At 51.9% G+C, this 24273-nt stretch overlaps 10 protein-coding genes across 10 annotated transcripts; 5 read left to right on the top strand and 5 right to left on the bottom strand.

The window, feature by feature from the left end:
• Positions 1-247: 247 nt before the first annotated feature.
• Positions 248-1878, top strand: dbp8 (ATP-dependent RNA helicase DBP8; the record flags this gene model as incomplete). Its single annotated transcript, XM_056667272.1, has 2 exons — positions 248-750; positions 819-1878. The coding sequence occupies 2 exons, from the start codon at positions 248-250 to the stop codon at positions 1876-1878; spliced, it is 1563 nt and encodes a 520-aa protein (XP_056520868.1).
• Positions 1879-2359: 481 nt separating this feature from the next.
• Positions 2360-3480, bottom strand: N7515_006527 (uncharacterized protein; the record flags this gene model as incomplete). The annotated part of the gene is made up of 3 exons (XM_056667271.1): positions 2360-2887; positions 2941-3099; positions 3172-3480. 3 exons carry the CDS (start codon positions 3478-3480, stop codon positions 2360-2362), a joined length of 996 nt encoding a protein of 331 aa, XP_056520867.1.
• A 1014-nt stretch (positions 3481-4494) lies between these two features.
• Positions 4495-5890, bottom strand: N7515_006526 (bZIP transcription factor; the record flags this gene model as incomplete). The annotated part of the gene is made up of 4 exons (XM_056667270.1): positions 4495-4772; positions 4829-5320; positions 5400-5616; positions 5729-5890. The coding sequence occupies 4 exons, from the start codon at positions 5888-5890 to the stop codon at positions 4495-4497; spliced, it is 1149 nt and encodes a 382-aa protein (XP_056520866.1).
• A 1459-nt stretch (positions 5891-7349) lies between these two features.
• pex19 (putative peroxisomal membrane protein receptor Pex19) lies at positions 7350-8664 on the top strand (the record flags this gene model as incomplete). Its single annotated transcript, XM_056667269.1, has 3 exons — positions 7350-7551; positions 7647-8488; positions 8551-8664. The coding sequence occupies 3 exons, from the start codon at positions 7350-7352 to the stop codon at positions 8662-8664; spliced, it is 1158 nt and encodes a 385-aa protein (XP_056520865.1).
• A 232-nt stretch (positions 8665-8896) lies between these two features.
• On the bottom strand, positions 8897-9700 carry N7515_006524 (uncharacterized protein; the record flags this gene model as incomplete). Its single annotated transcript, XM_056667268.1, has 2 exons — positions 8897-9126; positions 9265-9700. The coding sequence occupies 2 exons, from the start codon at positions 9698-9700 to the stop codon at positions 8897-8899; spliced, it is 666 nt and encodes a 221-aa protein (XP_056520864.1).
• Positions 9701-10690: 990 nt separating this feature from the next.
• Positions 10691-11476, bottom strand: midA (putative cell wall protein; the record flags this gene model as incomplete). The annotated part of the gene is made up of 1 exon (XM_056667267.1): positions 10691-11476. One exon carries the CDS (start codon positions 11474-11476, stop codon positions 10691-10693), a length of 786 nt encoding a protein of 261 aa, XP_056520863.1.
• A 2378-nt stretch (positions 11477-13854) lies between these two features.
• Positions 13855-14751, top strand: N7515_006522 (SDR family oxidoreductase; the record flags this gene model as incomplete). The annotated part of the gene is made up of 1 exon (XM_056667266.1): positions 13855-14751. The coding sequence occupies one exon, from the start codon at positions 13855-13857 to the stop codon at positions 14749-14751; it is 897 nt and encodes a 298-aa protein (XP_056520862.1).
• An 801-nt stretch (positions 14752-15552) lies between these two features.
• On the top strand, positions 15553-16976 carry stm1 (uncharacterized protein; the record flags this gene model as incomplete). The annotated part of the gene is made up of 6 exons (XM_056667265.1): positions 15553-15573; positions 15712-15730; positions 15871-16038; positions 16101-16224; positions 16359-16791; positions 16836-16976. 6 exons carry the CDS (start codon positions 15553-15555, stop codon positions 16974-16976), a joined length of 906 nt encoding a protein of 301 aa, XP_056520861.1.
• Positions 16977-17672: 696 nt separating this feature from the next.
• On the bottom strand, positions 17673-20324 carry N7515_006520 (putative glutaminase; the record flags this gene model as incomplete). Its single annotated transcript, XM_056667264.1, has 5 exons — positions 17673-18299; positions 18356-18486; positions 18543-19551; positions 19603-20002; positions 20062-20324. 5 exons carry the CDS (start codon positions 20322-20324, stop codon positions 17673-17675), a joined length of 2430 nt encoding a protein of 809 aa, XP_056520860.1.
• A 1648-nt stretch (positions 20325-21972) lies between these two features.
• Positions 21973-24008, top strand: N7515_006519 (inorganic phosphate transporter; the record flags this gene model as incomplete). Its single annotated transcript, XM_056667263.1, has 6 exons — positions 21973-22148; positions 22208-22635; positions 22693-23365; positions 23421-23507; positions 23560-23714; positions 23806-24008. The coding sequence occupies 6 exons, from the start codon at positions 21973-21975 to the stop codon at positions 24006-24008; spliced, it is 1722 nt and encodes a 573-aa protein (XP_056520859.1).
• Between the last annotated feature and the right edge of the window lie 265 nt (positions 24009-24273).

Below are 24273 nucleotides of genomic sequence, written 5' to 3'. Positions count from 1 at the left end.
ATTTTCTGACAACAACCATGTGACAAGTAGTCTACACAGACGTAACACAGTAGGGACATTGAGGAACAACATATCATGATATCACATGATTGATCAATATTTCAATCTGCTTATTCGATTTTCTGATGCGCCAAATCTTGAAGCTGTCAACCATTTCTGCCCGATAAACCAGGCGACCAAAATCCCACCGCTCGGAGATAACTTTTCTGCCACAAAATTATTTCATCTCGATAGCATCGCAAACAAGATGGCACCCCCGATCAAAAAGAACCCGGATATCGAGATGTCCGACGTAACAGACCATTCCGACGATGAACAGCACGATGTCGATGCTCCCGCCGCGAAGCGTCGCCGTCTCTCCGTGTCTTCAACCGACTCCTACGTTGCACCTGCACCGCTCCCCACCCTCTCCCGCATCAAGAAGAAGGGCGAGGTAACAGAGGAGCCCGAATTCAAGGACGAGGCACCGGTGCTCATCAGTGAGGCAATTGAGCTGGGGAAACAGAGTGGACTGTCGACTTTTGCGGGCTTGGGTGTTGCGCCTTGGCTTTGTTCGTCGTTGTCGACTATGGCAATCAAAAGACCAACGGCTATTCAAGCGGCTTGTATTCCTGAGATCTTGAAGGGGAAGGATTGTATTGGTGGAAGTAGGACTGGTTCGGGAAAGACTATGGCTTTTGCGGTTCCCATTATGCAGCAATGGGCGCGCAATCCATTCGGTATCTACGCTTTGGTTTTAACTCCAACTCGGTATGTTTGAACGTCTTAGACGAATTCGAAGGTGGACAATTTGGACTAATGTTTTCTACTATTTCTAGTGAACTTGCCCTCCAAATCCACGAACAATTCAAGTCCGTCTCCGCACCCCAAAGCATGAAACCCATCCTCGTCGTCGGAGGCATGGACATGCGCCAGCAAGCCATTGAGCTCTCCAGTCGACCCCACGTCGTCATCGCCACACCCGGCCGACTAGCCGACCACATCAAGACCTCCGGCGAAGACACCGTGGCCGGCCTCCGGCGCGTGAAAATGGTCGTCCTCGACGAAGCCGACCGCCTCCTCGCCAGCGGTGCCGGCAGCATGCTCCCAGCGGTCGAAACCTGTCTCGGCGCCCTCCCGCCCTCCTCCGAGCGGCAAACCCTCCTCTTCACCGCAACAATGACAGCCGAAGTGCGCGCGCTCAAATCCATGCCATCCGCCGGCACCAAGCCACCCATCTTCATGACCGAAATCGGCACCGAGCACCAAGGAAAAATCCCACCAACACTAAAACAAACATACCTCAAGGTCCCCATGACACACCGCGAAGCCTTCCTACACGCGCTACTCTCCACCGAAGAAAACGTCTCCAAGCCCGCCATCGTCTTCTGCAATCACACCAAGACCTGCGATGTCCTGGAACGAACTCTCCGTCGTCTCGGTCACCGCATCACATCGCTTCACAGTCTCCTGCCGCAGTCCGAGCGCACGGCGAACCTGGCCCGGTTCCGGGCGACTGCGGCCCGCATCCTGATTGCGACGGATGTGGCGTCGCGTGGTCTGGATATTCCTTCCGTGGAGCTGGTTGTTAATTTCGATGTGCCGCGTAACCCGGATGACTATGTGCACCGTGTTGGTCGTACGGCGCGTGCGGGAAGGAGTGGTGAGGCTACGACGCTGGTTGGGCAGAGGGATGTTGAGCTTGTGTTGGCTATTGAGCAGAGGGTTGGGAGGCAGATGGAGGAGTTTATGCAGGAGGGTGTTAATATTGAGAGTCGGGTTGTTAGGACTTCGCTGCTTAAGGAGGTTGGGGAGGCGAAGAGGGAGGCTGTTGGGGAGATTGAGGAGGGTCGGGATATTCTTGGAAGGAAGAGGAATAAGTTGAAGAAGGTCCGTTGAGGGGTGAACTGCCGACTTGTTATTATTAGGTGGATGTATTACTTAGGCAGATGCTGGATACCACATTGAATCAATTGATATTTTTAGCGGTTGCAATCCAGAGGATCTTAGTGAGCGAGAAGGGATGTAGCACGTGGTTGTAGCATTCTTGGGTGGGACACCGCGTGGCATTTGCATGTCTTGCCCTAAGCCGAGCAACGCTACTAATAAAACCGGTGTATTATCAACTACTACGGTTCAAATACACAGGTATCATTGATCGTAGGGCAGACTAATTAATCCAATAACGCTCTTCCAATCGTCCGGTCAGGACCAGAACATGTGGAAAGATGATATACTTGGTCAACCCTATACATCCTCATGCCGCACATCTTTTTGAAATGGCTACTAAAGTATAATGCACCTTCGTCCACTCAGACATGCCCGCGACAAGCAAACAGTCCGAACAAGAAGCCAACACGGAAGACACCACAACGCCAACTCATCCAGTCCACGCGTCCGAGCTCTGATGCCCCGTCGTGCTCATAAGTTTCAGCAACCCATCAACCGCATCACCTCTGTGTGACGGCGACACAGTATGCACATGATGCATACCCATCTCAGCCCTTGGACCCAGATCCATCTCCCTCCCAGGCTCCCGACGGACGACCGTAGCCGGAGGACTGCTCAGTTGCATCGGAGAGCCAAGCCCGCGCGGCGGTGTCCGTTGTGACTTTGTGCGCTGCTGGACGACTCTAGAAGACAATGGGGAAGGTTGCGGGAGATCTGGGGTGCTGTGGGAGGGGGTGGGGATAAAGGCCGAGCAGCCGATTCTGGGTGTCTTCATCTGCGAGGATGGGAAGGATGTGAAGTGGTGGCGGGATGGTAGGGGAGGGGTGGCGAGGACGGAGAGGGAGAGTCGTGGACATTTGCGACTGTGTGCTTCTAGCTCGGAGACTCGGCGGTCGAATTGGTGGTCTGTGACATTGTGCATTGCGCTTTGGAGTCTGGATCGGAGGAGGCTTGCTTTCTGGTTTGGTTGTTAGAACTAACCGTGATCTGTGGTCAGGGGGGTTTGCTTACTTGTTGGATGAATACTTTGCGCGCGTTGGTGTCTGAGGGGATGACACTACGCGTTTCTTGGTCTGAGGTATTGGGCGCGTTGGAGGATTGGGTCATGTCCATCTGGTCGTGTACTTCGCGTTCAGGTTGTGAGTTCTGTGGTGTGGGTGTCTGAACGAGCTATACATCGTCACATGGGTTAGCTTCTGTCTCATGAAGATTGTATCTTTTGTTTGTCTCGCATTGGCGTACCTGGCTTTGCATATCATCATTGTTTGTCGATTGGACGCCGGTGTGCGGAGAGGATTCCCGCTTCTGCACGTGTCCGAGGTTTTCTTCTGTCTCGTCCACTTGCTCCCGTGTCCGCTTTTGGCCTGCAAATACGGGGGATGGGAGGAGCTTCTTGGGTGAAGCAGCAACTGACACCCGCTTCTCCGGGGTCTCTATTGCTGGGAATGAATGTTTGGCGTGTCTGGCGGGCGAGAGACACGCGTTTGAGTCTTTCTCTCCGAGAATTCGTCGGCCATCCTTGACGGGATTGAATTGTACAGTCGAAGTCATTGTTGGGAGAAAATGGAAGTCGTGTTCGAGCTTCAGGGAGAATCAAGAGTAGGAGAATGGAATAGCAAGCTGGGGAGTGCCGGTGATGCGGGGGTGTCTCGTGATGAGAACGGGGCAATTGGACTAGAGACAGTTACACCCACAAAGTGAACAGTAGAAGATGGAGAGACAAAGGTTGAAAGTAGAAAGTAGTTGAGAAACAAGAAGTAGAAAGAGAAAGTGAGGTCGCGTAGGTCGCGTATAGTCCCCGATACCTTACTAGCTTTGTATAGAACTCCGACTCCACTCAGCACGCGTTGTGGTTTGACTTGTTTGCTTGCTTGGCTTTGTTTGCTTCCGAACATTGCCATTGTTCGTGATCTGAACTAATTGACAATTGACTCCTTCGTGATTTGACTCTGGGTATTGGATGCAACGCCTTTTGATCTTGGCTTCAGGTTCCCAGTTCTCTTTTTCACGTCTCTCACAAAGGTCAATTACATGCATGAGCGCTCAAACCCCAGGGCGCGTCTGGGACTTTCGCCTGGATCCACAATGGCCAAGACCCCACGAGGGTGGTTGAATCAAGGGGGCACATTTGTGGTCTCACGTGGGTAAAGGAATGCTTTGGAAGATCAATGTATCGTGCAAGGTCGCGACTCGCGTTTCACATAATGCTCCGTGTCTCTTGGACTGGTTATAGGCTGCAGATCTAGTTCGATCCATGCGTCTCACCTACTTGGGATACACAGTCACCTGGCAGTTCACCATCTAGACTATAAAGATGCCGTGCCTCAAAAAAGGAGTTGTGAAGATTCAATTCACATAATTCATATCCAGAATGTAATATAAAATATACCTCTGAAGAAAACCACATGGGTATTGGTATCGAGACCCTTGCAATAACGCCGGGCAATGCTCAAATCAAACTTTTCGGGAGTGATGATCATTGACCATATAAGATGGACAGATATGATATAAAACAAGAGAGAAAATATGGAGGATAAGGATAGAGCACTTCTTTTAGTGAGCCGCTCATTGCCGCGAGTTGTTGTGCTCGTAGTTGAATGGCGTCGGGAAATGCATGCTAGCACTTAACCCAAATGGATCTGTATCCAGCATCGGCTCATACGAGCCGAGCAAGGAGTTTGCATGTCCGAAATCGCCGGACGTGCCCTCGCCTGGCGGTTGATTGAAGCCAGAGATGCTGTGAGGGCCCGAGGCAATGGACTGGGGTGTAAAGCCCGGGACGTATGATGCCGAACCGTCGTGGTCATCGTCAGCCATGTCGGCCTGAGCGTCGTACTCTTGTTCTGCTTGAGAGGTCAGCTGGGGGGACATTATATCAGCAAGGCGAAGGCCAGCTTACCGAGTTGATCATAGTGTTTTTGAAAGGGAGAAGGATAATAAGCTGCCGCTGCGACCCGCGCACCGCGAGGACCCATGGCCCCCCGGGATTGGGACTTGGGATCTGACGGCTCGGTCTGCGGCATGCTGATTGCCGGCGGCGAGGTCTGATTGAAGGTCCGAGGTTGGGGGAGAAGCTGTGGCCGTCCGGCCTGGGAGTCGACACCGACGGGCGACATGCCGCCCTGGAAGCCGAAGCCTGGGGACTTGGCGTGCGAGGGTGAGGAGACGTGTGAGGTAGGGGTTGCTTGGAACTGCGGTGACGGCATCCCGTATGCACCTTCCCGCTGCGACATGCCGAATGCCTCGGACTTGGAGGCGATGCCTGCGGGGTGTCGCTGGTTTGCGCGAGGCCCTGCCGCGCTAGGCGCTGCCTTTGGGGGCACTGGGTTTGCCTTGGGCGGAGCGCCCGGCGCCCCGGTCTTCAGACGTAGCTCAGCCTGTACATCGATGCCTGGGAACTGTTAGTCCTTGATGTTGAAACTTGAAAGGATAACCAAGTAATGAACACCAATGGCTAGAGTAGGTGTTACCTTTTTCGAGCAAGATCCGCTCTAGCAGAGAGTTCTTGTACCGCAGCATAAGACATTCGTCAGCGGCACTGCGGTGACTCTGCTGCAGGCTCTGGAGGGATTCCTCATTGCGCTTGATAGTCGTCTCTAGCTGACGGATATACTCCGTCCTGCGTTCACGGAAGGCCGCCTGGGCCTGTCTGTTGCGCTGCTTGCGCTCTTCCGAGGTGGCGTAGATCTGTTCTTGCGTTAGTTCAATGCCATATAAGATCCAGACAATTGGTAGGACAAGTGACGGAGTCAAATTCAATGAATGCGGGGCCCCAGAAATTGTGGAAGATGTTACGTACAGGTTTTCTGCCTCCCTTCCTCTTCTGCGTCTGTGCTGCATCCTGCAAAGGTTCGGCTTCCGGGTCTGGCGTCGACACAGCCGAGCTCATAGAGCCATCAGGACCAGGTTCATGTTTAGGGACGATAGGGTCCATAGTCATCTCCTCGACCATTGAGACCATGATCTTATAATATCTATGGAAATTCAAGCCTGCAAGCGGCCCTCCGCACACGGACCGACAGACACAGCCAGCTTTTCCCCGCGTTTGCCGGGACCAGGCCGGCAAAAATAGAGTGGAAAAAAAGATAAAAAAGGAAAATGGATAAATAGGATAAACCGGGAGGCGTAGACGCGCGGCTAATGGGGACGTGCGAGAATCAGAGAGGATGCTGTGACATAAAGGAAACTGAATTATGAGAAAGGAAGAGTCAGAGAATCGAAGATAAACGAAATTGATGGGGAAAGAAGAAAAAAAACTGGTGTAAAACCTTTGACTAAAAAGTCTGCTCGGTCAGGAGGGGCCTCTTCGCTAGTATTTAGCTGTCTGGGTCTTTTGACTTTTTCACTTTTTTCTTTTTTTTTTCATTTTTTCGTTTTTTTCAGTATTTATTTTCTCTTCTTCACTTATTATTCTCTCCTTAACCACGTTTGAATTGCTGAATGGCCTTATGAGTGGAGATCCACAAAGGACTTGTGGGGGCTTGTGTATTCTGCTTGGAACCATAGTCAAGACAAGACAAGATACTTGCTATAACTCACGGTGCTCACCTACAAACTCATGATAATTGTCCGCGGAGAACATTCTGAATACTCAAAAGCCGACATCGGCTCGTATAACAAGATCACACTGGCATCGGAGTCCCCCGCCTCAGCTTCTCCAAAACCACATGACCTCCAATTTGTGGTCCTGAACCCCCATCGGGGCGCCGGGAAGCGAATCACGCGTCGCCACTCATCACTCCTACCCCGGACTTAGAATGCTTGCATACGCAGTTATGTTCGTAATAAAGAACATTTCCTCGCATGCAACTACCTGGTCGAGTCACGTTGATGCACTTATGCGGGGGTGAATCTGCCAAGACTTTCAGGGGAGGGGAGATTTGTCTGGTCTGGACTATGATCTCATAGCTTAGACGGAGTATGTACGCAACAGCGGCAACACTGTGATGCACCTGGTAGACTTTTCCTACTGGACGCATAGTCTAGATCTCGTAGTGGATGTGATGAGACTTGCAGGATCTCATCTGACAGGGGAAGGCACATCATTGCCGAGCATCGACATCGGCTGACTCGGCCTCTAGCGGGGAGCCGGGGACAGCTTCCTGGAACTAAACGGCAAAGAACTCTGTTACAACTTAAATCTCAACGTGAATCAATAAAATTGCATTACCTCGCTTGAGCCTCAATGTTGGACACCCGTGGACATAATTGGATAGTCAGTCGTCAAAAGTAAAACAAACAGTACAAATGCACACCCTCGGCGATCGGCATTCGGTACCCCCGCCAAAGCCATCACATGCCAACTTCTCCAGACTTTCTTTTTACAACCTCACTTGGAGATTGAGCCACACACCGTCCTCTCCATATCTCGGACTAGCATTGGAACATTAATTCCAATTCCCATTCTCTGGCGCATCCCCATGGCTTCCACATTGCCCGCCGACAGCCCCAAAGAGGCCCCCGCCGCACCGGCTCCAGCATCGGCTCCAGCACCAACCGCCCAAGAAGCCCAAGAAGCCCAAGAAGCCCAAGAACCAAACAACGCACCTGAACCAGCACAACCACCTCAAAAGGCAGCTGTAAACGATGAAGACGAAGACTCAGAGTTTGATGAGCTAGACGGTAAATATAGATCCCTTCCATTTTCCCCCCTCACCATCGCCTCATCGACCCCTCCCCGCCGAACGAAATCAACATCGATACTCACACCTATACAGACGTCCTGGACGACTTCTCCAAACCCAAACGCGCACCCGCAGCCACAACACCAGCCCCAGCTCCTGCCTCCGCCACCAACCCCGACCCCTCAAAAGGCATAACCCCCGCCGACTTCGACGAAGATGCCTTCCTAAAGCAACTTGAACAAGACATGGCAAAGATGATGGTCCCCGGCGCCGGAGACACCTCAGACCCTGCCTTCCAAGCAACCATCGACCAAGGCGCCGACGTCTTCGCCAAACAGCTCGAAGAGAGCGGCATCCCGCCCGGCGACTTCCTGAAACAGCTTCTCGCCGACGTCATGGCCGAAGAAAACGGCTCCAACCCCGGAGCCGCGGCAGACGGTCTCGCAGCAGCGGCAGCGGCAGCGGCCGGCACGAACGAGAAGGCCGGCGCGAGCGCCGGCGCAGAAGGACCGGCTGACTCGTTCAATGAAGCTATTAAACGCACGATGGGCCGGATGAAGGAGAGTGGCGATAAGGCTACTGCGGCGAGTACGGAGGAGGATCTCTCGGACGATATGCTGGCGCAGCTGTTGAAGGCTGTTGAGGCTGGTGCGGCTGGTGCGGGCGATGATGGGGATTTGTCGAAGATGTTTATGGGGATGATGGAGCAGCTTTCTAATAAGGAGATGCTGTATGAGCCTATGAAGGAGTTGGATGGGAAGTTTGGGCCTTGGATTGAGAAGAACAAGGAGAGTGGGAAGGTGAATGCTGAGGATATGGAGCGGTTTGAGACCCAGGCGCGACTCGTTAAGCAGATTGTGCAGAAGTTTGAGGAGAAGAACTTCTCTGATGATGATCCTAAATGTCGGGAGTATATCTGGGAGAGGATGCAAGAGGTGAGTGGAATCTACAAATCTACATTGGGGATCGAATCTTGTTATATTAACAACGTCTACAGATGCAAGCAGCTGGAAGCCCGCCTGAGGAATTAGTTGCGAATCCCCTCATGGACGACCTGGGAGGTGCAGCGGCGGCAGCTGCAGGTGGTGTGCCTGACTGCCCGCAACAGTAAGAAGTTGAAATGTGTATGAGGTCTGAAAGATATCGCCCGAAGGCCAAGGCTTGCTTGTTTTCCCTGGTCATACCTACAATCGTCCGTCTCTGCACTGTACATATACACATCTCGATACCCTTATTGACTTACATTATGTACCGGGACTTCCACCGAGCCCACATGAGAATGAAAAACTGCCGCCCAATGCAATACACAAAAGAAAAATAAACCACCAGTCAACCCCCCCAGCTCACGACATATCCATATCCTGAGACTGAGACTGAGACTGAAACTGCTGCCCCTGAGGATCCGACAACCCCATAAATATATCCTCATACTCATCATCACTAAACGACACATTCGGCCCATCCCCCCGCAAAAGCTCAACCCTCCCATGCACCCCATTCTGCGTCTCCATAAACGCCCTCTGCATAGCCTCCTCCTCCTGCGCAATAATCTCATCCAGCACATCCGCATCATCTAGAAACCAACGTCAGAAATTCCAATTCCTTAATTCCAATTCCATTTCCCTCCTTTCAGAGAGTAAACATACCAGGAAGCATATCATCCTCCCCCTCCTCCCCCTCAACAACAACCCCCCCCCCTCCCTCGCCATACACTCCTCCCACCTCCGCCGATCAGCAAGATGTTCCATAAGCATCATCTGTTCCCCACGCGCCTCAAACCTCCCCTCCTCCCTCTCCCCACGCACCCGATTAAGGAACATCTTGCGCGTCTTCGCGCGCGCCAACGCAGAAGTATTCTTCATCGGATTCGCGATGTTCGCATAGCGCGCTTCGTATTTCGGCTTTTGCGCTTGCGCTTGCGCGCGAGTTGGCGTGCATGGCGATGTCGGTTGCGCTCGGGGCTGGAAGGGGTTGGTTCCCGTGGGCGTTGTTGATGCGGAGGCTGCGGTGAAGTTCATGGGGATTGGGGAGGGGTTCCAGGGCTGGGTGTGGCGGGTTATGGGCTCGGTTTGGATGAATTGCGCGAGGGGGGTTGAGTGGTGGGTTTGGGTTTGGGGTCTTTGGGAAGGTGTTGGCGTCGGTGACATGTTCCAGGTTGGGGTTGTGGTGTGTTGGCTTAGTGGTGAGGGGCGCGGGGTGTAGCGGGTTTGGCGGAAGGGGGTTTGGGGGTTGTGTGGGTTGCGAACATGGTGAGGGTTTGGTGATGGTTGAGTGATGGTAGATGGTGGGTCGGATGCGGATGGTCGGTTGCGGAGATTTTGAGATTGGTGGGTTTATCGGTATTATTCTGGGATCATTGGTAATTGGTATTGGATTGATTGGAAGGTTAGGGTCTGAGGAGTTGGTAAAGTGGTTTTAGATGAAGATGGAGGTAGTCGTAGAAATTAGAATTGTCTATGCATCGATCTCGCGTGTCGGACGCGTGCTGGGAGGCAATCACGTGAATTGATCGGAGGTGCATACGCCAAGATTGATAGACGTCGATCTGATGGATGTCCATTGTCCAGTCGATCTTTCTCTTCTCTGATCTGCTACGATTTAGCTGCATGTGTCATTGAGCACAGTCTCACTGATGATATCCATTTGCCTCGAAATTACATACATACAGATCAAAGATCAACAGGAAGAGACCTTGGCAGCCGATGACTATCAACACTATACATTCTTTGACGTCTACTGCTGCAAGAGAAGGGAAGATTGGATGAGGCAAGATGTGTTTGCAACAGGATGAAAGCAAGCGCTTCGACACGGGGAATAAGAGTAAATAACAAACAGAACAGATAAGTGATGCCGTATTTTGTCGGTAGAATAAGGATTGAGAGTTCCGATCGCGAAAAAAAATGAATGTGATGGTCGCCAAAATCAGAAGGCTCATAATGAATGCGGTGTCCAATCTAGTGCAATGAGAGGCTGGGTGTGAAAACGCCCTAAAGAGAACGGAAAAGAGAAAAAAAGCAGTTTCAGAACGGAAGCAAAACGCAACGGTATCCTCGCATATCCTGTCCATAGCGCCTGGCGAAAAGCATGATGATCGTACAATTTTACACTTCGACAAGTGTCGAGCCAGTGCGGGTCACTTAGAAATTGGATGCCGCGTTGACAGGGCCAGGATTGTGATACTGATCCAGTGTGTTCTTGAAGGGGGTGTTGCCGGCCGGGCTGGGAGCCTTCTCGCGAGGACCAGAACCCACAGCGGTGCCGCCCATCAGATCATCCTCATCACCGTACTGCTCGCTGCGCTTCTTGTGAAGTCTCCAGAAGACCAAGCCGACGGCACCGATCAGAATAGCACCGCCGACACCCACGACGACACCGATGATGATCTTCTTGTCGGAAGAAGACACGCCGCTGGCGCCGGAGCCCTTGTCGCCATTGAGAGAGGGGGAGCTGGCATCGGGAGCGGGGGTGGAGGTGGTGGTCATGACGTTGGCGGAGGTGGATCCATCGACGCCGGTCGCGTAAGAGGTGATGGTCTTAACGACAGGGGTCTGGGTGGTGCTGCTCTTGGATGTAGTGGTGCTATCGGTACTTGACGTGGAGGGGCTGGGCTCCTTGGGGGTGGTGGATGGAGGAAGGGTGGGCTCTGGGGTGCTAGAGGGCTCTGCCGGGGTGGTAGGGTCGGTGGGTGTGGCGGAAGTGGACGAACTCGAGGAGCTGGGATCAGGTTCAGGGGTGGTGGATGACTCGTTCGAAGTTGTAGAGCTCGAGGAGGACGGGTCAGCAGGCGGCGTGGATTCAGGCGGGTCGGAAGTAGTTGTTGTTGAAGTTGTCATATCCTTCCCTATGTTCGGGATCCCAGACTGGGCTGCGACCGCAGTCAACAGCAGAGCCTGGATGAAGAACGAGAGGCTGGATAGACGCATGGCTCGTAAACGAATGTGAAATAACGAAGGAAATTACCAAGAGTCCAGTCCAGAGATGATAAAAGGATGAAAACCACGAAAAGATGAAAAAGGAGTTCCTGAGAAGAGTGAGATTGTGATTTGTGAGCCATGGGCCAGCGGGACTTGAGTTGTTTGTCCCCAATGCACTAGTCCTGATTAGGCTACGCTAGTCTCAGATTCTGGTCCAGCTCCACTGTTCTTAGCAATTTTATTGGCTGTGGTGTCAATAGAACACGTTAGATTGGGTCGCCTGTTCGCTCATTCCAAGTTTGGACTTTCCTGTTGAATATTCTTTCAACGGTTTGAACAGTACTGTGTAACTGACTACTGTGTAGAGTAGAACAGTTGAATTTAGCAGAGATGTACTCCATAGTTAACTTAACATACAAAAGGAACAGTAGAATAAATCACATTCGATTCATCACAAAATCGGAAAGAAAACAATCTGCAAGGTGTGGACATGTGTGACGAGGGCCCCTCGCTGTCCGTGCCATAATTAGCAACACATCTCCCGTGATCTGCCTCTGATCGCCCATATGATTGGGACTGCTCCAGAGCCGATGGACATGGAAATGCTTCCTAAACTATTGGTATGGCATCTCTCTACGCAGTACAACATGCTGTTGGTCTCCAGGGGTATTATTCTTTGTGTCAAGTTACACTACGCCGTACTCGGGTACCTGAATCCCCACCCTTTCAACTAAACTGAAAGCCGGCACAGCCGGAGTCTGCCTAAACTAGTCCTAATGGGATTCAATAAATCCAGGCGGATACCTCGGGGCTCGGGTGATCTGGGTCTCCGGTCTGTTCTGGAATTTTGCTCTGCAACAGCGCTTGCCGTATTTTCAGTTGACCGATCATCATCTTGCTAACATTATTCATAATAGTGGAGGCGGTTGCACAATATTATGTTACGGCCCACGAGCTATTGCATACACCTCGTCCCACTGCGGACACTCTCCGTGGACGTTTTCTTCCTTTGTCTGGTCTCTGGCTGCTTTTCGATGCCTAGGTAACATTGCATCCTGCCCCGGTGGCTCAGAATGCGTGAGTCATGGCGTTTTTGGTTGCCTCGCTCCTCAAACGCCAATGTAGCGGGCAATAGGGCTTAGTCTATGGAGTGAGCAAGTGCCAAGAGCCACCGAGGACAAAGAGCCCGGCTCTTGGGTAACACAGTGAACGGGCTACACCTTATCAGACCAGACTATGACAGCATGCGTGGATATCAAGTCTAGCGGAGGCTTTACACATGACGCCAAAAGGAAACTAAACTATTAACTAATTAACTAGAAATGAGATTGATGCCAAAGGCAAAGACGGACTTTGAGTATCATTCTCTAGAAACAGATAGAGTCCCTTCTTATGTATGGATCGGTCCCTTTTCTCTGCTCCAAGGGAAATGGAGACAGATCTCCCTCTGCTTCCTGGCTCCTTGTCTGATGATTTCCAGCGGCTATAAAAACGAATGTACTCCCTGCTCCTTCCTTCCTAGTTCTTCGATGCATACGTTCCTTCCTCGCTGTCTTTGTTGTTGTCCTCCAACCTTTGAAGGTTCGATCGAGTGTTATTCAATTATTCAACAACAACTACACATAACTGCACTTGCTGTATATCAGAAGATATCGGCCATTCGCTATGTAGTTGTTGGTTGGGGTCTTGCTATTCTCCCTATGCCCAAAGCCGACAAGAACTTTCGGCCTGGCACCTTTGGGCTTTGATCATTCCTCCTTCCCTTCTAGTATTCCAACAACCCAACTAGGATAATTGTTTAATGTTTGTGGTAGGGGACCTCTACCAAGGCTTTCGGTACTCGGTACTGTCGGTAGCTGTCTAGATAAATTAGAAGTCTGCAGGTCAAGTACATCTTCAACATTGGTTGCTGTGCTTTGAAATCTGCCGGGTTAGGGTTCAATCATCAATGGATGGTCTGACATCATGTGATTGGTTGATAGTGTGGGGCCGACACTTCAGCCAGGCAGCTACGCTGTACGCTGTACATATGAATGTTGTAGGAACGATGGAGTTAACTCGTTGTAAAACTGGAATGTCATCGGACATTGACAAGATGATAACTGGCAGAGTGTGAAACCATAGGGGTTAACAGGAACGCCGGGACGAACTGGTGTAGCGGAGTTAGGAGGAATGAATGTAACGGAGTTAAGAAGAGGATTATGTCCGTTGGTTACAACATCACTTGACGATGGCGCAAGTTATAAGGGATCGCAACAGCCCACATCTACCAGCACGTATCTGATTGCTAGCTTTAAGCAAGCCATTCCTCATTCCCGCACTTCAGTGATCTCCAATTAGCTTCATCGCTTTGTCAAGATCCCCAGATTACTCCGCCAGCATCCACCATGCACGTCTTCGTCACTGGGGCCACCGGTTTTGTCGGTAGAGCCGTCATCAACGAGCTCATCTCTGCTGGTCACACAGTCACAGGTCTCGCCCGCTCCGAAGAATCCGCTGCCGCCCTGAAAGCGAGGGGTGTCAATGTGCTCCGCGGGACCCTCCACGACTGGGATATCCTCAAACAAGGAGCAACCGAGGCTGACGGCGTGATCAACCTTGCCATGGACCATGACTTCAGCAAATATGAAGAGAGCTGTCTAGCTGAGCGCAATGCTATCGAAGTCCTAGGCACAGCTATGATCGGAACCAACAAGCCTCTGATCAGCACGTCCGGCACCCTTATGCTCACCAAAGGAAAGCTCAGCACCGAAGATGAAGTAGTGGATTACGAAGCGCCGATGAGCAATCGAGCCACAACCGAGATTCTTGTTGCTGAGTTCGCTGAGAAAAACGTGCGTGCTTGTGTTGTTCGCCTGCCGCCCACCGTTCACGGTGAAGAGGACCACGGATTTATTCACATGTGCGCTGCTTTGGCTCGCTCACAGGACAATGCTATCTACATCGACGAAGGATTGAATCGCTGGTCTGCGGTAAATCGCTTCGACGCTGCGAAGCTCTATCGCCTTGTCTTGGAGAAGGGTGTTGCTGGAAGCAAATACCACGCGGTGGACGAGGAGGGCGTCCCCATGAAGGACATTGCAGAGGCCATTGGTCAAAGTCTGGGTCTTCCTGTTGTATCAAAGAAGCTCGAGGAAGTCCAGAGACTTAATACTTTCATGTCTTTTATCATGAGCGCCGATAACCCGGTTTCCAGCAAAAAGACTCGGGAGCTCCTTGGCTGGGAGCCGGTTGGCCGAAAGCTCTTGGACGATATCAAGGCCGGACTTTATTCCCAGAAGTAACGGAAGACTTCATGGGCTTTTGTATTGTCCCGGGATTCAGATTGTCCTTTCCCGTACATCATGTATTCCTGGCGGTGAGCAAACAGTTGGTGCTCGCCTCACGCCCGGAACGGGCAGAGCAGGACAAATGCGGTTGATGACCTCGGGAGCTCGGTGATGCAGAAGATCCACTCACCTGTTGATTAATCCAAACATATGCATCACGTTTGTGCCATAGACCTCGATAGCCCCATGATTACATACATAGCTTCTGCAAGGCCTCCATAGAGTGCGTAGCACACGTAGCCACAATCAGATCGACGAGCTCCACCAGGGCGTGTCATTTTCGGACAAGCTGGGAAATGTGCTTCGAAGTTCGTTAGAAGGTATTCATATAATCTGCTGTACACAGTAGAAATGTTCAGATCAATGAATACCCAGCAATGCCCAGCCCAGCAATGCCCAGCCCAGCAATGCCCAGCCCAGCAATGCCCAGCATTCAGCAAGATAGAAAGAAGTATACACCCATTCCATTTCTTGACGCCATCATTATGTAAGGTACCCTAAGCCCTAGTATGCGGGCAGCCAATCAGCATTGGTGAACAAATTCGCTTAAAAACAGATGCCGCCTTTCCTGATTAGTCACCTTTGCACCCTGCAACCACAAACCGTGGGCCCTTCTTCACCCTGCTCATTCATCATCATCAATTCTGACAGGCCGGATTCCCTTGGGTTCTGCCTTGTGCCCCGTTAACTCCTCTAGACCGATTGTCTAAAGTTGAGCGCCTCCCTCCGGAAGGTCTCCGAAACACAACAGGCGTCATGGCGGACGTCCGGTCCAAGGTACGCAGATTTGGAGCTCTCTCGCGCGCTGCTGGCGCCGCAATGTTGAATGCAATCGCGATCTGGAAGTGATTCGGGACATTGGGCGTGATTTGTATCATGAAGATCAATAACTAATTTGAATTGTTTGTTTTATAGAACCTCTACGAGCTTCTGGGTAAATTTCCCCTCCCTTGAATACAAAAATTCGGCTATCTTTTCCGACGAGATTGTGGTCTTATTTTTCCGACGAAACAAAACAAATTCGATCGCATTCGTCTATCGGTCCAATTGATCGCTAATTTTGCCTTTGATCAGGTAACGACCCAGAGCTCGACCCCAGCAGACCCGCTCCTCCCCCCACGAAGGCTGTCGACCGCCCCGTGGACCGCTCCGGAAAGCGTGATGCCCCCAAGGAGCCCTCAGCCCGTCACACCGAGGCTAACGCCCGCCGTGGTGGCCGTGTGACCGCTGGCAACGAGGCTGGTATGTGACCGAAATCACCCGACTCCTGCCCGGAAGACAATCGGACTAACACCAACGGGTAGCTTACCGTGACCGCAACGCCGGCCGCAACAACAACCGCGAGAAGCCCACTGACGAGGCTGCTGCTCCCGCCCGCCGTGGTGGCCGTGGCCCCCGCGGTGACCGCCAGTCCCGCACTGGCCAGACGTAAGCGACCCTCCGAATGAACGAATCCATATGAAACGTTCTAGTCTTCGAAAAATCACGAAAAACCATGAGTACTTTCGTGGAACACACAAATCAGATGAATGGAGAACTAACGTTGATATTCGATAATACAGCGACACCCGCAAGCAGGTCGAGCAGGGCTGGGGTGCCGAGAGCGGCGAGAAGGCCTGGGACGACGAGCGCCAGGGCGAGAACATCGCCAAGAAGGAGGAGAACGAGCCCCAGACCCCCGCCGAGGCCGAGGAGCAGGAGGAGCCCGATAACTCCAAGTCCTTCGCCGACTACCTTGCCGAGAAGGCCCAGCGCGAGACCCTGGCCGCCAAGCCCGTGCGCGCTGCCAACGAGGGCACCAAGCTCGACAAGAAGTGGGAGTCCGCCAAGGAGCTCTCCAAGGAGGAGGAAGCCGCTTACATCGCCCCCTCCCACGAGAAGGCCAAGCGCGAGAAGCAGCGCAAGGAGAAGAACTTCCTCGACGTTGACCTCCGCTACGTCGAGCCTCCCCGCAGCGGCCCCGCCCCCGCGGCCGTGGCGACCGTGCCCCCCGTGGTGACCGCCCTGCCCGTGGTGACCGCCCTGCCCGTGGTGGTGAGCGCTCCGAGCGCGGCCGCGGTGGCCCCCGTGGTGGTGACCGCCCCGCCCGCGGCGGTGCTGCCGCTCCCCGTGGCAACGCCCGTGGCCCCGCCGGCCCTACCGTCGACGAGAAGAACTTCCCCAGCCTCGGCGGCAACTAAATTGCCTGACTTAGTCGGGAAATCTCGTGCTCCCCAGGAACGGTGGTTGAACTTTTTTCTTTCTCGACTCTTTCAATGCCCTTTCTCCATCTACTAGGTGTGCAAGTTCACCCGGAGGTGGTATCTATTATGTCGCTTCATCTGTGATGGTTTTTATTTTCTCTTTTCCATGGGGAATGGGTTTTTGAAGGGAGTTTGCGGATGCTGAAGGTTTCTCCGTACTCTGCTGGATGCAAAAACTGCCCAGTTTATTCCGGGTTGGTCTGATATGTGTGTGTTTTACATTTGCCTTCGGTGAGCAAACGCGAATTGGATGAATGAATTCGATGGGCCCATGTAATTTGAATCGATCCAGAAGTCATCAAAAAAAATAGGAACGCAAAGAATCTTCAATTGAATTACGGGACATGTCTGCTTCTTTATTTCTTAGTAGCCTAGTCTCTACGTATGTTCTTAGCAATAGTATGTTTCTACAACCATGTGTGAGGATGAATGTATTTGTACTGTGTACATAGCACCGGGGCCATCAACCCAAGGTGCTGCGGAGCCCTATGTACTGTGTAAGGTAATGATAAGATGCCCAAGCCATACCGTGTAGGAGTCTGGTCTAGGGGGATATGGATGCGGAATGAAGGACGACAGCAAATCCACTGCCAGCAACTTCTCCGTCTACGCCTCCTGATGGAAGGAAGACTTCTACAGCTCTCCCTCGGCATGGCGGACCAATTCCGGCATAGTGAACTCTTTCGCAGCAGACTCAGCACTCTCGACCCAAAGTGCCATGGTCTCGTCATCCACATCGTCAAGGAAAGACAGACCAGGCATGGCCTTTCCACCACAGGCACGCTCCAACGCTAAGAAAGCAAAATGGCCACCAATGACAGGCCGAGCAAAGAAATTCGGACCCGGGAATCCTCCGTCACCCTCCGTCTTGTGCAAGTCCGTGAATGGACGATCAGTGACAGTCTCATTGACCCAGCGAGCGACAGAATCGAGAATCTCGGTACGCACAGGCTTGGACGCCACAGCCATTGAGAAGAATTCCCAATCTGTTTTGGTGTAGAGGTGACGGCTGTCGAGAGGAAGGCCGTACGTCTGACGCACGTAGTGATACCAAACAGACTGCTTCTGGTAGATGTGGCGCGGAACAAAGCCCGGCGAATCGGTGTCGGTTCCCTCTAGGTGGAAGCAGAGCTGGGCATCCGCGTAGAGATTGTAGATTGTTGTCCAAGAGCCATACCAATCGTAGGCAAGCTTGGCATGGGAGCCGTCCCGGGACATGCCAAATTCTTCCCACTTGGCGATGTATTTGCTCGCGATTTTCTGTACGTATCATCAGTCAAGCTGTCGGAGTACATAAACTTGAGCCCTGTCCATACCTTGAAGCGAACAGCATCAGCCTCCTCGCCTGCTACCTCGGCGATCTTGCTCATGGCGTTGATGCCCACAATTCCCTTGAGAGCCAAGTTTGTCTGGAGTGCAAGCCAGCCTGCAAAGTCATCGGTAGAGACTGCTCTTAAGGTTAGCTTGGGGCACTTCCAGAGTACAAATAAGGATTCCACGTACGCTGGTTGGCAGGTTCCAGAGAGAACTCGACCAGATATCCGGTCCACTGCTTCCAGAGACGATAGCTTCGCTTCACCCATTTCTCGGCCAAGTGCTGTCCAATATTACTGCCGCCCCATTTGCTATCTTGGTAGTCGATGCCGGAAAGAACCTGCAGATCAGTGAGGGGGAAGAGTCCGGAGGTCTCGTTTCCGAGATTGGGCGAGGGCAAGCCCTGGGTTGACCAGATGGAGGAGGCCGTGGTAGAATCTTCATAGCGAAGCGAGTTCACAATGGCCAACCCCATGATCAGAATGTTGCCACACTCCTCAACTGGCATGTACTCGTCCTTCCCGTCGGGATGGCCGGTGGCATTAGGGAAATGCGTACCCAAATCGTGCATCGCATACTTATTGGGGTATTGCCCGCTGAGCATATGCTCAATCAGCGGCTCCAAAAGGTATGCCAACCACCGGGGGTTGGTGTACATGAAGAATGGGAACGCTGGGAAGATGACATCGATAGTTTGGAAGTTACCATTTGAAGATATCTCCTTTAAGAACAGGATAGGGTCGTCCGGGGTGCCTGAAAAGGTAGTTGCCCCCATGACTTGCCGCGCACTAAGAGCAACGATATCGACATAGTCATCGGCTCCCGACAGGTACGCATCCTCTTCCAACTGCTGCGAGTAATTGGACGCTAGAGAGCTAGCTGCATTGTAATCGCTGTAGTGGAAACTCAGGAGCGCCTCGGTTGTTGGCCACCAGGCTTCCCATAAAGGTCGCATCAATGTAAGCCCACGAGATGCTGCATACTGAACAACAGGGACTTGGACAAAAGCGAGGGTGAAAGTGACGCTGTCGGCGTAATTTTTAGATGAATGGCCAAGGTGGAAAGACTTGGAGAACGCAAACACCGGGGATCGGTCTCCAATAGCACGGAACTTGTTATCATTGGTATTTGGCAGGGTCCCAGAGCTAGCAAACGCTCGGCGTACTCCATTTGCGTCTCCAGACTGGAATGTAGCATCCTGTGTTGTGATGAGCTACTGGTCCACTTCCTTTTGTTGGGTAAGACTTACAGATGGGCCAGTGAAATGCAGAGTTCCCCATTCCGCGCGGTCACGAGTCTCTGTTAGCAGTAGTTCAGTTTCTCTCTGCACCTGCCAATGGCGGAGAACCAGCGTGTCGTTCGGGGTCTTCAGGCTATCTTGTTTCCACTTGATCTTGCTACCAGTATCTCCACTGACCCAGCGACCATCGACATCCATATAGATATTGACATCGACATCGCCTTGGACATCAATTGTGATGTAAGAGGCCGGGATCGACTGCCGCAGAGTCGAAGTCGGAGTAATAGGGGAAAGGAATGAAACAGTGATATCGATAGGGTCTGCAGAGCCCATTTCAAGATGGTAGGTCAGATTGGTCGTTGAGGCATCATAGTTAAGACCTTGGTAATCAGGGAAGCTGATCTTGTAGCTGTGATGTTTCAGCATCTAATTCCCCAATGACGGTATCTTCTGATTTCTGATACATACCGTGCCTTTTTATCCAAAGAATCATGCGGCTTGCCGACAAGAGGATATACCGCATTCAGACTGGGGACATGAGCCATTAAAGAGAGTCCAATCTCCTCTCCGGTATAAAACATGGGCCATTTTGACCAAGGTTCGTCACGAGCATTTGCAAGCCAAGTGCTGAGATATGGATTGCGTACGATCAAGGGGATTACGGGTGGAGTGAGCGTAGATGCAGTGCTAACCGCTGCCTGGAAGGCCAGGGCCACGAGTGACACCCGCATGGTCACTAATGTAACACAAACGGACCAGAATAGGATTGGGGATGTATAACAATAGGAGCTAATAAGATGTAACGAATGTACAGAGAGTTGTAAGAAGTTATGAAAGTAGAGAAACAGAGTGGAGATGTTGAAGGGAGAATGCGGGGAGGAAGGATCACCTGAAGTCGATCCTTGGTTGAGAATGAGGAACTACAGTAACGGCATACTTCGTAGTAGGTGACTGACTACTTAGCAGCTACATCGCAGCTACTTCACAGTACTTGCTCGTATTCTCTTTAATTCCTCTTCTCATTTCTCACTTCGTTCCGTCAACCTCTCTCGATGATGTCATGAGTGATAGACGATAATGGCTCCACCTTTGAACTTCATGCGGAAGGGACTGCTGGCACCCCGGCTAGCCCTAATATAGTAAGCGCATTTTTGTTAATTACTCGGTGTTTTGTACTGCAGATCGTTAGTACTGTGGTATGGTAATTCCTGGCCGTTATCCACGTGATCTCGCTTATTCTTGCAGTTTACTCCGTAGTCCGTACACTGTAATCTTTGGTAAGATGCAGTGCCATTTTGGCAAATTTGACTCGGGCTTCTTTGTGGGTGAATGAAGAGTTAGCATGGGTCTCAAACTCAATATTCAACGGAGGCTTAGAGGAGGTGACACGGTGGCATCTAGCAGAGTTAACGAGTCCGAATCAAAGCAAGCGCTGGGCGATATAGAGCGGATGATGGGGATAGGAGATGCGGGAAATGAAGGGACCAGTGGCACCAAGGCATGGAGGTAACTGGAATAGCCGATCCCCTCAGGTGGCATGACAAACAAATGTGCTTACTTGGAACTAGCTCGGCTAGGCAGAACTGGTCGGGAGTCGAGACAGCGGTAGAGTATATCTAACACCTCCAGATATAGGTCGAGGAACCGAGGGTTGGATCACGGTGTGCACGCGATATCAAAGGTGAATGTCTAGCTGTACGCCGGATATCAGAATCAGACCCAGAGCTCAATGTCAGTAAACTAATTGACCCAGCCAATAAGAAAGTTGAAGTCAAGCACGATGTGGTGAATACCAAGCTCCGAGGATTGTGTAAGATGCCTACTTGGCGCACCGACTCGGCCTCATCCGTCTTGCCAAGACCAGTGGAAATTATTGCTATACGCAGTAGAGCTGAGGTCCAATTGAGGGCTTCACGTTTCTGTCCAAGAGGAGGATGCAGGTGTGTGGGTCGGGAAAAGACATTCGCGGAGTGAATTTAGGGTTTCTGCCTCGTGGGAAATCGTCCGGCCTTGTAGCGTTGTCATGAGCATGTGGTCCGGAGGGTTTTCATGGGGTGGACCACGTTCTTGTTTGCGATGACAGCATTCGTCGGCGGAGGTCCATCTCGGCTAGTGCACAGACACCGGAGAGATTGCTTGGCGTCGCGGCGGGCCGGGGAAGCTTGGCACGCTAGGATCTAGATCGCTGGGCTGCTGTATCAACAGCACAACGGCTGTCATGCCACCGGCCAGGATCGGAGCAGCGACGGAGCTGGCACATATTAAAAGCCAAGATTATCCTGATGATTTCTGTTTCGAACCAGTCAGCTCTCCAGAACCCTTCAAGGCTCTTCTAGAAAGGACAAGCCAGCGCGCTGCTGCTTTCTGCCAACCGTCAAGATGGTTCTTCATCAGTACGACTACATTTTTGCTGTTGGCACGATATTCGCATTCCTGGATGCCTGGAACATTGGTGCCAATGACTGCGCCAACTCCTGGTCGACGTCTGTTTCGTCGCGATCCCTAAAGCACTGGCAGGCCATGGTTCTGGGATCTATCATGGAGTTTGCTGGAGCGTAAGTTCATGACCTGATTTCCGCTTCCCGGCCTCATACTCACAATGTTGTGCTCCCAGTGTTGGTGTGGGAAACAGCGTTTCCGATACTATCCGTACCAAGATTGTTGAGATCGATGCCTTCGCCAACAACGCCCCTCTCCTCATGCTTGGAATGTGCTGCGCCGTGGTTGCCTCCGCTATCTATCTCACCATCTGTACCAAGATCGGCCTTCCTGTTTCTACAACCCACTCTATTCTGGGTGGTATTCTTGGAATGGGTATCGCGCTTGTCGGTGCTGATGATATTATCTGGTGGGGAGGTGATATCAACTCCGGCGTCGTCCAGGTGTTCCTTGCCTGGGTCATTGCACCACTCTTATCTGGTGTCGCTGCTGCACTTGTCTTCTTGGTCACCAAGTATGGTATCCTGCTGCGGAAGAATCCCGCCCTCAAGGCGTTGTTCACCGTTCCATTCTATTTCCTCCTGACTAGCGCCCTCCTTACTAGTATGTTCCAACCCTCAAGACTCTGTCCCCTCCGTATCACCTGCTAATGAGATCCAGTGCTTATTGTCTGGAAGGGTGGCAAAAGCAGGATTGACCTCAATGGGGGTGAGATAGCTGGAACTGTTATCGGTGTAGGCGTTGGCATGGCTCTTCTCTCTGCCGTGTTCCTTTGCCCCTGGATCTACCGCAGAGTCATCAAGAGTGACTGGGAACTCAAGCCTTGGCATCTGGTCTACGGTCCTCTTCTCCTCCGCCGTGGTGAAGTCCCTCCCCGCCCTTCTCATGTGAAGACCGTCCGTGACTATTATCGCGGTCACAAAACCCTAGAGGAACTGGAAGCCGAGCGTTCCACAGATCTCGAACAAAGCCACGGCACCAACAGTGAGCCTGTGTCACCCGATCTAAAGGCACAGAGCGAGATCACTGCCAACTCGGATAACGAGACACAATCCATGGATCCTGATGTCATCAACTTCTGTGGTCCCCGACCCGAGGGAGCATGGTACAGCTCCCCCGTCCTGTTCTGGCTGCTGAAGAAGTCCTTCTTCAATGGTATCGAGCAAGACATTGTTAGCGCCCAGAAGGGCGACAGCAAACTCGGCGGTGATCTTGAAAAAACCCATGCCCATGCTGCCCACTATGATAACGAAGCGGAGTACATGTTTTCTTTCCTTCAGATTCTGACAGCCTGTACTGCTTCCTTCACCCATGGTGCGAACGATGTTGCCAAGTGAGTTTTCCCATCTCACCTACTTACTATTGACCCACACACTGACTATCCCCAGTGCTGTCGGCCCTTACGCAACTATCTATGCTATCTGGAGAACTGGTGCCCTTGAAGGCGCTAAGACCGAGGTCCCTATGTGGATTCTGTAAGTCTCATTTTCTTCATAAGGATGCGCTGGTGCTAATCACATTCTCTAGTGTCTTCGGTGGTGCCGCTATCGCCATCGGTATCTGGACATACGGTTATCACATCATGCGCAACCTGGGCAACCGCCTTACCCTGCACTCTCCCTCTCGTGGATTCACGATGGAGCTCGGTGCTGCCATTGCTGTTATTATTGCCACCAGGTTGAGTACGTTGCCTTCTATCTGTTCCCGAATTATCACCTAGAAACCCTCAACCCCAAACTTATAAGACCACTCGCTGACATGTCATACTTGCAGAGCTCCCCGTCTCCACTACCCAGTGTATCACTGGCGCTACCGTCGGTGTTGGACTTTGCAACGGCACTTGGCGAACGATCAACTGGCGCATGGTTTCCTGGATTTACATGGGTTGGATCATCACGCTTCCCTGCGCCGGTATCATTGCTGGTTGTCTGACAGGAATCATCGTGAACGCGCCTCGTTGGGGTATGTCCAATTGAGTTGGCTGGGGTTGCAAGCTTTCCTTGCTTGGCCGCCACGCTTCCTACGGCAGTTTCTAGTTGCCAGTATCATAGCGCGAACCTATATCTTAATATAAGCTATCATAAGATAGAAAAATACAATAATATCACAATACCTACCTTATGCCGACGGGAGTCTATAGAACACACTAATAATACCGCGCAAATTGTCCTTCCCTCGGGACAGACGAGGGGATAGGTCGGGACTAGAGACCAGGCCACTTTCAGTCTGAAGATATTCCCC

Source organism: Penicillium bovifimosum (assembly GCF_028826915.1).
Source record: "Penicillium bovifimosum strain IBT 22155 chromosome Unknown utg000005l_segment0_segment0, whole genome shotgun sequence".
NCBI classification, from domain to species: domain Eukaryota; kingdom Fungi; phylum Ascomycota; class Eurotiomycetes; order Eurotiales; family Aspergillaceae; genus Penicillium; species Penicillium bovifimosum.
The sequence above is the reverse complement of the archived record's forward strand: the minus strand, read 5'-3'. Positions and strand labels throughout refer to the sequence as shown.